The sequence below is a fragment of the Heloderma suspectum genome, chromosome 14 (genome assembly GCF_057233095.1).
Source record: "Heloderma suspectum isolate Gila_16-S chromosome 14, 16-S_ref, whole genome shotgun sequence".
NCBI lineage: Eukaryota > Metazoa > Chordata > Lepidosauria > Squamata > Helodermatidae > Heloderma > Heloderma suspectum.
In genome coordinates this window covers 14,159,447-14,172,876 of record NC_139471.1, presented here as the reverse complement: position 1 = coordinate 14,172,876, position 13,430 = coordinate 14,159,447, and the positions used below count along the sequence as shown (strand labels likewise).

The 13,430-nt window shown below is 43.6% G+C and overlaps 1 protein-coding gene across 1 annotated transcript in view; it reads left to right on the top strand.

The window, feature by feature from the left end:
* Positions 1-12,940, top strand: part of TNFSF8 (TNF superfamily member 8) — a 45,307-nt gene extending 32,367 nt beyond the window's left edge. Inside the window, exons 3-4 of the mRNA XM_084821227.1 lie at positions 2,976-3,044; positions 12,288-12,940. Coding sequence (XP_084677353.1) covers positions 2,976-3,044; positions 12,288-12,730 — 512 coding nt within the window. The 3' untranslated portion in view covers positions 12,731-12,940. The remainder of the gene's footprint in view (positions 1-2,975; positions 3,045-12,287) is intronic.
* The last annotated feature ends 490 nt before the right edge of the window (positions 12,941-13,430 follow it).

Below are 13,430 nucleotides of genomic sequence, written 5' to 3'. Positions count from 1 at the left end.
CCTTTACAAATTTAATGATACATAAACAATCCCATGCATGGGCGAAAAAGTCAAGCACTATCTTAAAATCACTGTTAATGAACTACAAGCCTCCTCCCACCCATTGACACATACAGCAAGGAGCATCAAAGCGTTGGTAATCCCTGATGGGGCAACATTTCTAGTTGCAACCAGTAGAGGGCCCTGTACTCTTGCATTTGAGAAATGTATTGGCGGCCAGGTAGATGGGAGCCAGAAATGTGCCACAGAGGTGAAATCCATGACCTGCACTGGGACTGCAAACATTGAACCATCGCTTCCGATTGCAGATAGTGTCCAAAAAAGTTATTCTTAATGGAATAATAAAGGAAGTTTATTCATTCACCAACAAACCCAGATGGCCCCTTTTCATTGAAGGGGAAGCTCTAACATATGCTAAACATGCACAGATTCCTCCTTCAATGCAGTACAACCAGAGGAACAATTCCCCATTCCCGTTATTTTATTGTTGCTCTGATGTTTCCCACCCTGCAGTTCTCTCCCTCCCTCCTGAATTCCACTTCAACTGAGATGGTTTCTAAAATTCATTCCAAAGTTGCCTTTGGCCGGATTTAGTAGGGCCCCCCCTGTGTTCTTAATGAATGAGAACAATTAGGCAAAGTGATGCAATGAGTAATGCTCCTTCTCAGGGTTCCAGGAGCAAGTCATGCCTTTTCTTTGGAAACCTGGGAGGGGTGGGAATAGGTTTCCCATTCCCCCACCCTCCAACAGTCACCACTTTGATGGCCTTTTAGCAGATAAGGTGGCATATCAGCATTAATAATAAATTACAATGAACAGCCAGCATTCCGTGCTCACACAGCATGCTCAGTCCCATTAGAGAGTGCCTTCTCCCTTACCAACCTGCCTGGTCACTGAGGTCATCAGAGAGCTCACTCCTGGTGGTTCCACATGGACCTATGGCCTGATTGGAGTCCACCAGGAGAAGAGCCTTCAGTGTGGTGGCCCCCTTTCTTTGGAATCACCTGTCCCTGGAGATCAGGCAGGCACCAACAATTCATTGTTTCTGGCGCTTCCTGAAAACAGCACTGTTCCAGGAGGCATTCCTTAATCGACCAGCCATGGTTTCTACTGGCATTGTGTGTGTTTTTTAAAGTATAAATTTAATGTGGTGTTTTAATTGTGAATAATTTTACTGTTTTATCTTTTGTGTTCACTGTTCCGAAATCTGTTCCAAATGTGGAGTGGTATATAAATATTGTAAATATATAAATAGATAAAAATAATAATAAAGGCAGGGTAGGCAATGTCTTGGGTTGGGGGCTGCACTGACCCCAGAATTCACCAGGGGCTGCACCCCACCCCACCCACCCCCTAAATTGCCTCCAAATTTGCTACCACAGTGGTGGCAGGGGCAAAAAGGGATTGATTTTGCAAGGAAACAAGTCATGCACAATTTTCCCTACAAACTGTGCATATGCTAATGTATACATGTATAGAACAAATCCTAGAAATAATTATAATAATTTAGATAGAAATATGTCCTTATAGCGGGGAAGACTCTAACCAAGGGACCTGTGTGTCTGTCTGCTCAGTCTGCTGTCCAGGTACTAACTGTGGATGGGCAACTTCTTCAGGGTCCCTGCTGCTCTCTCTTCTTAAGGTTCTTTATCTTTAACCTGAACTAGGACTGGAGAGCTCTTCAAACAGAGGCCTCCATCAAATAGGGACTGTCCTCTGTAAAGCAAGATACAGGTCCACACTATTAACAGGTGATGAATTCACTGGATAATGGAAGGCCTCCCTCAAATCCTGGGGGATATGTGGCTCAACAACACTACAAGCAAGAAGGATCTTGGAATTGTTGTTGATCACAAACTGAATATGAGCCAACAACGTGATGTGGGCTGCAAAAAAGGCAAATGCCATTTTGGGCTGCATAGCTTCCAAATCCCGTGAAGTACTAGTTCCCCTCTACTCAGCACTGGTTAGGCCTCATCTGGAGTACTGTGTCCAGTTCTGGGCACCACACTTTAAGAAAGATGCAGACAAGTTGAAGAGGGTTCAGAGGAGGGCAACAAAGATGATTAGGGGACTAGAAACAAAGCCCTGTGAGGAGAGACTGAATGAACTGGGCTTGTTTAGCCTTGAGAAGAGAAGACTGAGGGGAGATATGATAGCACTCTTCAAGGACTTGAAAGGTTGTCCCAGAGAGGAAGGCCAGGATCTCTTCTCGATCATCCCAGAGTGCAGGACATGGAATCATGGATGCAAGTGACAGGAAGCCAGATTCCGCCTGAACATCAGGAAAAACTTCCTGACTGTTAGAACAATACAACAATGGAACTGATTACCTAGGGAGGTGGTGGGCTCTCCCACACTGGAGGAATTCAAGACGAGGCTGGACAGCCACCTGTCAGGGTTGCTCTCACTTGGATTCCTGCACTGAGCAGGGGGTTGGACTCGGTGGCCTTGTAGGCCCCTTCCAACCCTACTATTCTATGGTTCTATGATTCTAAATATGTCATCAGCCTTGCAGGACCATGTGAGAGGTGGCTGGCTTAACACTTTCCTCTTTGTAATGGTTGTTGTCAGTCTGACTTTGGCCCAAATCATTTCATCTCCAGGTCTTTAAGATATGTAACGAAAGCCTTCATGTAGAGACTTACATGGAAGACCTGGGTTCAGCTCCCCACTCCAGCATAATGCTCGTGGGGTGACCCTGGGTCAATTACTATCTTTCAGCATTGCCTACCTCACAGGAGTGTTGTAAGGCTAAAAGGGAAGTTCAGGAGCACTGCGGAGGAAGTGTGGGTGAAAAATAATAATAATAAATTGCATATTATTATAAGTATACTATAATAAACAGCTGCATGATCAACTTGGTTCTGGGAAGATCATTGGATCAACACAAGAGTCTGACAGTTTCAAGTGGCAAAAATCAAACGAAATATGATTTTTCTTTTCTTTTTTCTTTTTTTTAATGTAATGGAAAGCTTCAGGAGAGAGCATGAAGCTTCAGGAGAAGCCAACAGCATCTGATAAAGCAGCTGCACATCTTGAAGGTCAGTAAGGATATTAAGCAAAGCTGAAGTTGGGGGAGGAACCAAGTGGGAGTACTTGCCAGGTCAGGCAACACAGGTTGTCCCAGGTACTATATGAAGATTCTCCAAAAATACTGCTAAAGTAAGCTTCCCACTTCTCTGATAGCATCTGAGCTTCTATTGAGAAGTTATTTTATTATTTATTTAATTTCTTAATTGCCCATTTGGCCAGTCACCCATCCACTCTGGGCGATGGACAATAATATAAACAGTTTTAAAACAGTAAAATTACACATTAAAACATCATTTTCTAAAATTTCCCTAGCCCACCCCAAATTCCTGCCTGAACAACCAAGTTTTCAATGTGTGGTGGAAGCTCATTAAAGAGGGGGCATGGCGGAGTTCCCTAGGGAGGGAGTTCCACAGAGTGGGGGCCACCACAGAGAAGGCCCTCTCCCTCATCCTCACCAGCCTAGCTGTGCTGGCTGATGGGACAGACAGAAGGCCATCCAAGGCTGATCTTGTTGAGTGGCCTGGCTGGTACTGCTGGAGGCGCTCCTTGAGATAGGCTGGGCCGGCACAGTATAGGGTTTTAAAGGTCAAAACCAACACCTTGAATTTGGTCTGGAAAACAACTGGTAACCAATGCAACTCCTTCAGCACTGGAGTGATGTGATCATGCCGGCAGCTGCGTTCTGTACCAGCTGCAGCTTCCGAACCGTCTTCAAGGGTAACCCCACGTAGAGCACATTACAGTAGTCTAGATGAGAGGAGACCGGGGCATGTACTACCGATGGGAGCAGATGGTCAGGAAGGTAGGGGCACAGCTGCCATTTCAGATGGAGTTGGTACAGTGCTGTCCAGCTCACAGCTGACACCTGAGCCTCCATGGACAGCTAGGAGTCTAAAATGACCCCCAGGCTGCTGACCTGGTCTTTCAAGGGTAGCCATACCCTATTCAACACCAGGTCAACATCCCCCAACTTCCCCTTGTCTCCCACCAAAAGTACCTCGGTCTTGTCAGGGTTCAGCTTCAGCTTATTCCTCCCCATCCAGCCACTCACGATTTCCAGACATTTGGTCAGGGATTCTATGGCCAAGCTTGGTGAAGACTTAAATGAGAGGTAGAGCTGTGTGTCATCTGCATATTGATGACACCGCACCCCAAACCTCCTGATGATAGCCCCCAGCGGCTTCACATAGATATTAAATAGCATCGGGGAGAGGATGGAACCCTGTGGCACCCCACAAGTGAGCGGCCACGGGTCCAAAACCTCCTCTCCCAGTGCTACCCTCTGGTACCTGCTGGAGAGGAAAGACTAGAACCACTGTAATATGGTATCTTCATTCAATGCCCAACCCCTCCAGGCGGTCCAGGAGGACACCATGGTCAACGATATCAAAAGCCACTGAGAGGTTGAGGAGAACAAGGAAGGAACATTCACCCCTATCAAAAGGCCCTATCCCATAACTTCCTGTATCCCATACAATACCATATTCCAGAATTTATTTTCATTTCTTTCAGCAACTGCTGAACCCAGCTCCAACCAGAGCTGGTGGTAAAATCCTATTTGTTTGGGGTTTTTTTTTTCTTCTTCTTAAGTAGCTGCTTGTAACATTTACATAACTGCATCAAATTCTCTATTGCTTCTGGAGTACTATCAGCTCTTAAAGATCTAACTGAGTGGGCAATCTTCCATTTTGCTCATCTGTATTCTCCTTTGAACCATCCTCTGCACATTTTTTAACTAACTTTGGGGGCTTTGGTTGTATAAGAACACATCTTAGGGGAAAGTAGGGATGTACAAATCCCTTACCATGCCGTCTGCGGGGGTCTGCTGGGGGGGGAGGCGATCTGTTCCTCCCCCCCCCCCCGAAATCCTCACTGGCTCCAAAGCCCCAGCAATACGGCCACCATTGCCATATCGCTGGCTGGACTGACGTACTGTGGAGACAAATGGTGTCCACTGTAGCAGATGCCATTTGCGTCCCTGTTTTTTCACGCAATAGGCTACGTAAAGATGTACACATACATGCTGCTTGAGAGAGAGAGAGAGAGAGAGAGAGACTTGAATCCCCCAGGAGACTCACTGATTCACCACTCACCCTCTGCCCCAAGGCTGCAGAGAACTTGCCTGGGTAAAGAGCTGATCCTTATCTCACTTAGAATCCGGAAACAGAAGTCCCAGTAAATTCTGAAATAAACAGCCTTGTGTGATTAACCCCTTCGTACCTTGAGCGATGTATTCTACAGCTACAATAGGCTCCAGGTTTTCTCCTAGCATACATCCAATCTCTACTTTCAATAGTTGGTGATCATTCTCAGGTGGTCTTCTTTCTCCTTAACCCTAAAATTCTCCAAAAATGGTATGGGAAGTGTTCAGATTAACATATAATTAGTAAGACTCCCTCCTTTAATAGAGGTGAACGTGTATTCACCCTCTGCATCCTATGGGTTTTACCAATGCAGATTCTAAGTTGAAATTTACATATCAGCTTAAACACATTTAAGCCTGTTCTGTTTACCTAATTATCTAGATATTTCCTATTTGTGTCTATAAGGTCCTCTGCAGGAAGTCTCAATTTCCCATAAAGTACTATATCTGAGGCTCCAAGCTGACATTAAAGTCCCCCATCGATAGTATTTGAGGAACTGGCAGAAGACATTGGATAGCTTCCCGGATCTCATCCAGTTGCTCCCGAATGTTAAATGAATGCTTCTTTGCACCCCTAGGGGGTGTATAGACATTTACACAAAACAGATGCTTCTCCTTTGGCCATATTAATAATAGAACTAATATATTCAAGCATTCATTACATTTTAACACTTCAACTGTTGCTTCTAACTCGACTGAAATTAAAATTGCTTGTCCCACTGTAGTACATCTCATCTTTTCTATCTGTATTGCTGGCCCAACATGAAATATACTCTTGTAAATACATTTTATTTGGGTCAAGGAGCCAGGTTCCCCGTGGACACACAATTAGAAAGCTTTGCGGATATTTAATGACTGCACTGTCCATGATCGTATTTAATCAACCTGCAATATTCCAGGAAAGTATTTTCATAATTTTAGTGGTTTCAAAGCTATCCCCCTGCGCCCCCCCCCCCATTTAACTAGTCAGGGTTTTCTCCTTTCCCTATGGTTGTTAATTTTACTCAATGTCCTCTTGGGACGATGATGATCGATACTCAATGTCTTCTGATGGGAGTTGTAGCCTTACTACATTTGTAGATTTCAATTTTCCCAACATGTTACTGGTCTGACCTGGGGGACCTGATGAATTACAGGGATTTCTCAACTCATCTGAATTTCGAAAGTGAAAAACCCTATATTCCTCTGCAGTCCAGTTCTTATGTGAAAAAATGGCAAAATTAAATTATTTCCAAGCTGGAACAAACTTGATCTCTGCGGTAATTTCTACTAATTTCTACTATGGGCTTAGTTAAGGGAGGTTTCATTGTCTGAGAGGGGAAGACAGATTGAGAATTATTGGTTGCCCACATAGATATCAAATCCTTTTTCAATTCCTCCAATCTTGTGACAATCTTCCACTGTTCTGCAGCTGGCAAAGCCCCACAGATTTAATTAAAGCTTTTTTTCTTCTGGAATAGTAGAGATCCTGTTTCTTTGTAGATGATCATCTGTCATCCCTGGGCTTTGTCTAAACTGTGTCCTTTATCAGTAATCTTCTTCAAAGAGGGATATTGTAAGTTTGAATTTATAGGCAATAGTGATTTCACAACCAGATTCCTGAATACACCTGTGGGGTACACACCCTTTTGGGAGAGCAGATGCTTTGCACTTAGAACTTGTGAGGGGACCACTGTATAATTAAATATCAATAGTACCCCGATATCCTGGTGGGCTTTGCATCCAAACTTCAGTGCTCCAATCTATGGTCTTTTGACTTCTTTGCAATAACGTATATAAATGTAGCCTGACCATATACTTAGAACCCCTTTTTGGTATACAACCTTTGTAGGGAAAGATATTCAGCACAACCTTCTTTGAGTCTGGAACCAAATGAACTGAGTCTTCCATCATAATTAACTCCTCACCTATAACACTCTTAGAAATCCTTTCCCTTGGCTGACCCAGTGAAGCTTGTGCCTTCTCCTGGAACAAAAGTACTGCTGAAGTTAACTGTTCTATTTTTACTGATATAGTATTCAGTTGACTATAAATATCTCCCAGAGTCCTAGCCACCAGGTAATACTGATCCCCTAAGGTCCTTAAATCAAAGCTCTCTATGAGGGGTACCTACTTTCCCCCCTCTTTACAGACACATTGACGTAGACCTGCCAGATCCCCAACTTCTTCTTTCATTCCTCCATCTGTATTCTGTCTTAAAACTTCAAATCTGGAACTACAAAATCTCTAGATGGGGGTAAACCTTTCTTGGTAGGAAAAAAGAAGAAGTGTCTAATCTGCTCTGCTTAGAATCTGGTAATTTATGTTACTCCATCTCCACCTGGACATGTGTCCTCTGATCCATAATATTTTGCCAAAGTCTATTATAACTCAATATATCTGAGATTAAAACAATCCACACATGCCCGTACTAGCATGAGATAAACCCCATCATACCCACATGCATGAAAATTGTGTTTATGTGCGTGCACATATATATGTATGCTGACGATAGAGAGATAGAGAGATAGAGAGATAGAGAGATAGAGAGATAGAGAGATAGAGAGATAGAGAGATAGAGAGATAGAGAGATAGAGAGATAGAGAGATATAATCAGCCAATATCAAATTAAAACAAAAGAAAAAAAACAATACAAACAACAATCAATTGTTAAAATAAAAAAACCTAAGGAACAGAAGAAACCTAAAATGACTCTGGGAATCCATCCTATCACTTTGCTTTACATTTATCAAATAACTGAAACAGTGCATGTGCTCCAATTACTACATACCAGATGTTTAAACTCTTTTTGGCTCTTATGTTGATGTCACAGTTCAGGGTTTCTTCAAGCTCACTCCCATAATGACACATTTCAACCTCAGCTGCAGGAGGGGTGATAAGAAAGTTTGCAACGGTTTATAGCACCTTGTAGAGATCTACTAGAAATTTCTCAGTAGTTTCACCCTTCCTTGCTATTCCAGACTGTTTTATAAACGAGGTAGTTCAGGGAGTTCTTGCCTGTGATCTTCTGATTTCCTTTCAGTCAGAGGAATACCCAATAAGCAACTTCTCTTGGAAACACAAGTCTTATCTAAACCTTTAGCATCTTCAGCACACTGCAGTTAATCAAAAGGCAAATGAAAGCTTCCTCCCTTGTAACCACACAGTAGATACGAGGTCCAGTTAAGGGTCTCTGTGTTTGGCTTCATAGATCTGGAAAGTTTGTTATCAAACTCACCCAGAATATTCATACTACTCTAAGCAGATGTCAGCCAGGTTAAGAGAGAGTGAAAATGAGAGTTTCATCTAGCGAAAATTTTAGACAAAGCTACTTTGCTCAGATTTCCCCCACAAGGCCACCAGCATCCAGTTGATCCAGGTCAGGTCAGCATTATTTTTAAGATAACATACAAACTGGAGAATATCAATTTCTGGCATTTGCTCTCTTGTTCCTCCTCTGTCTCAGTCTCTAGTCTGTGTTTCCATCCCCTTGAAATCAGCTGTTTTGTTTTGACTATATTTCACAGGATAAAGAAAAATTCTTCCACCAATGGTATATTATCACATATGTGGTCTGAGACAGATTTGGTTGACTTCTCTGAATTTTGAAATGCAGTCCCCCTATCAAAAACATAGTGGGAATAACATTAAACATGCAATATATCAGGAAAACTGCTTGAGAACAATGTGTATATGAGGCAAACATGCATACAAAATTGCATGTAAAGGAAGAAAATGCACACAAAAATGCATATGAATTTTCATGTGAAAAGGAAGTTTAGGACAAACTGAACTTAACTGGAATAATTCTCACTGTTTGGAATGAAGTGAATTTACAATTGGGGGGGGAAAGGAGAAATGGAGAGAAACCAAAACTGACAGATTTGCCTATCTTAGGTCATTCATAAACAGTGCCATCCCACTTCTGCATTAATATGCACATTTCTTTTTTAAAAGATCTGCATGAAAATGTTATATTAATACGTATTTAAATATATATTTAATGACAATTCCTTTAATTATTTTCAAAATAGTATTCAAAAATGTATTTTATCTAAAAGCACACACTTCTAAATCCTTCACAATGCCCAGACCTAGTGTCGTTCCAGGGCATTACTGGAGAAAAATGGTGGAGGCCACCAAAAATGGTGAAGAATATTTGGAGAAAAAAAATTGAATGTGGCCTTCTTTTTCTAGGGCTGAGTGGGAAGGAACTCTTCCCCCCCCCCCTGAAAAATGCCTCCTGAGAAACTTCAGCTTAGCTCTAGACAGAATGGCTTTCTTGGACATGAGGGCCTCCTGTGTCCTTATTGACCTGTGGGGTCTGCTCACTAACTGTATTCCTTCTGGAATTGCAGCCTAGAGGAAAACATTAGTCCTAATCCAGTCGCTTTGCTGAGGAACTGGAGTGCTAATGGTGTAGGAGTTAGGGCACCCAAGACCAGCTACTCGAAGTTCTGGTGAAAGATTCCCTTTGGCACCTTAGAATATATGGGGTTCTGGGGGGGAGGGGGTGTTTTGGAATATATGCTTTATCAACTGTTGGTGCATCCTGGTGCAATTGTAAAAAATATCTGCATACTGTGATTTGACTCTGAATATCAATATCTGTCTAGGATGCATCCCTTCTAATAGGTGCTTTTCATAAAAATAACATTTGCCTTGTTCTTCCCTTTCCCTCCGTCCATAATTTAATGAAGGTATCCCCTGTGGGGTACAATGCAAGGCATTGTCCTTTCTGGATGAGCTTTCAAATGCTGCTCCATTCTGCTATTAAATGAACCAAAGGAATGGGGATTAATATAACCCATTTGATACATGTGACGCCCACAATTAATTCAAACTGGAGAGCCATTGAAGAATCTCGATGGATTCAGGGGGTGCAGTGATGCATATTGCCTTCCCCAACTGGATGCTCTCCATGTTTTGGACTACAATGCCCAACAGTTCCAGCCATTATTGGAAATGGTTAGGGTATGGTGGGGGAGGGGGTTAGGCCAAAGCACCTGGAGGGAACCAGGGTTACTAGAATGAGGGGTCATCTCATGAAGCTGATTGTGGGGGAGGAGATTCAGGATATATCAAAGGAAGGATTTCTTCACACAGTGCAGAGTCAAATTATAGAATTCAGTACCACAAGACGTAGTGATGGCCACCAATTTAGATGTCTTGCAAAGGGGGTTAGACAAATTCCTGGAGGAGAAGACCATTAATGGGCTACTAGTCCTGATAGCTATGTGCTACCTTCAGTACCTGTGCAGTATGCCTATGTGTACCAGTTGCTGGGGAACATGGTTGAGAGGGTGCTGTTGCTCTTGTGGCCTGCTTGTGGGTTCCCAGTTGGCAGCTGGTTGGCCACTGTGTGAACAGAAGCCTGGACCAGATGGACCCTAGGTCTGATCCAGGCATGGCTCTTCTTAGGTTCTTATGACCCAGATTGGAGAAGGCTGTCCTTGCCATTCCAAAAAGCTAAGGGGAAATAGTCTAACAATTAGTTCCCATGGAAACACATCACTGGTCTACTAACACTTTTTTGCGGGGCACAGGTCAGAATCTCTGGCTAGTTATTGTCTTAGGGCAACCTCCCCCAACCCAGTGCCCTCCAGATGTTTTGGACTTCAACTCCCATCAGCCACAGCCATCATGGCCAGTGGCAAGGAATACTGGAAATCGTAGTCCAAAACAGGAATCTGATAGGGAACCCATAACAACATGTTAGATCTTGACAAGAAATATGTGACCTTCTGCAAAGAGAAAACTCCCTGGAAAAGACCCTGATGCTGGGAAAGACTGAAGGCAAAAGGAGAAGGGGACGGCAGAGGATGAGATGGCTAGATAGCATCACGGATGCAATGACTATGAACTTGAGCACGCTCCGGGAGAGAGCGCAGGACAGGAAGGCCTGGCGTGCTATGGTCCATGGGGTCACGAAGAGTCGGACACGACTGAACGACTGAACAACAACAACATGTGACCTTCGGTATGCTTTTGTACTCTTAGGTACAAGAGTACATTCCATACCAAATAGAAAGAAGATAATATATATCATAGAGTATCAGTAGGCAATGTGGTAACCATGGGCACCAGGGCACCCTAAAACACTTCTCTTGGTACCCACCAAGGTGCCTTACCCCTCCTTTCTTCTTCTTCTTCTTCTTCTTCTTCTTCTTCTTCTTCTTCTTCCCCTCCTTCTTGCTCTTGCTTCCTGTTTAGCTGCCATCTCTGAGCAAGTGAGCAGTGAGAAGAGAGAGGAGAAGGCACAGTAACATCCACAATCCTTGTCCTCCTCCTCAGAAAGGTGGTGAAAACTGAGCACAGAAGGAGAGGCAAGCAGAAAGAGTGGTGAGGAGATGGACACATGCATGGATGGTGTCATACCCCCAGACTCAGAAGCTCAACAGCTCCCTGAGGAGGACTCCAAAAATGATGAACCACTGGTTCCTCCATTTCAAGGAGAAATCTTGGCACCCCTCATATACTTTCCAGGCCTGAGAATGCAGGTCTTCCTCAACCTCAGACCCTGCAGATGACTTCCCCATGCCTTCTCCTGACCCTCAGCTGCATAGGAGAATAAGGTTGCATAAATAAAAATGGGCCCCTCAAGGGCTATAGTGAGCATTCAGTGGGGGCAGAGCCTGAAATATCTGGACCAGACAGGCTTCTTAAGACCTCAGTTGCTTGAAGTCCCTTGCTGGGACAACAGCTTTCCTGGTGAGGAAAGTATCTAGACAGTATCCCCTGTAGAAAGCTGTTCAGGGTCCTGATAATTCTTTACCTTGCTGTGACTCTGCTCTCATGGACCTACCAGACATGACCCTGTTTTATTGGACATGACCCCATTTCTACCTGACACTGAACCCTTTGGAAGTGTATAAGCACTATAGGCTCCTTCCCTGGGCATCTAGCCACCCCAGCATGGAGCAGGGCCACTGAGGACATCTTACCCAAGGGCCCATCACTGCTGGAACCATCACTGCTATTGGGTTCCTGATTTTTCCATGTGATTAAGTTGACATTAAGCCAATATGTTTATTGCCATGCTTTTAAATAAGATTTATCATATATGTAATATTTTAAAAAGTGTTTGTTCTCATTCTCTCCCTCCTTCCCCCCCCCCACGGTTCTCCAGTATTAAAGCCAATCAACCAGCCACAATTGAAGTGGATTCCTGAAGGCATTCTGTACAACATCCAGTACAGTGATGATGGAAGCTTGGTGATCGAGATGCCTGGAACATATTTCATCTATTGCCATTTGTACTTTTACGCCACCAAGTGTCAAAACAACGTGACTGACATAAAGCTAGAACTTCTTCTCAACAAAACTCCCATGAAGGAAATGGTACTCACATTGTGCAGTTCTCGGGAGGAGTGTGAAGGGATAAGCCGTGACAGCTTCATAGGTCTTCTGGTGGAACTGAGGAAGGGAGATCAAGTAGCAGTGCGTATCAACCCATTCAAATATTTGGATGTGGAGTCCTTCCCCAAAAACAATGTTTTAGGAGCCTTCAGGTACTATGGTGAAGATGAGGGGTGGTCCTTCCTTGAGACAATAACTGGAAAATTCATTTAATTAAAATCATAACAATGACCTGCCATTTATTTGTTGCACTTGAAGGAGCCATGATAGACTTGATAATCATTATAATCATTATGCTGAAGATCTGTCCATTGTCACCGTCACCGTCATCATCATTATTAGGATCTGCAATGGGTGCAGAAAACCCCAAGCCAAAGGTACTTCTGTTCTTACAGAAGAAACAAGCAGTAAAGACTAGACTGGAAACAGAGAGTGGATGATTTATTTGTTGGGGGGGGGGGATCTCAGGTTCTATGTCTTTCCACTCACACTCTAGGAGGAAATATATGTTATGATCCAAGCCAAGCTAACCATTTATCACTCCCATTGATTTCAGCAGGAGGGATTTACAGTACAATCCTATACATGTTGATTGAGAAGTAAATCCCACTAAGTTCAATGGGACATTGCCAGGTATGTGTAGAGCAGGGGTGGAGAATCTTCCCCCTGTTGGTGTCTGTATTACCTCAGGAGAAATCTATTAGGTCTGGAGTCCAGCAGGGGACATGGCTAAGGCTGCAATCCTATGTATGACAGAAAAAACGGCCTACAAGTCCCAGCATTCCCCAGCCAGCATGGCTGGCTGGGGCATGCTGGGAGTTGTAGGCCTTTCCTCTGTCTAAACTTGCATAGGATTGTGTCCTAAAATGCCTAGATGGGCAGACTTATGGATATGAGCTGCTGCGCTCATGCC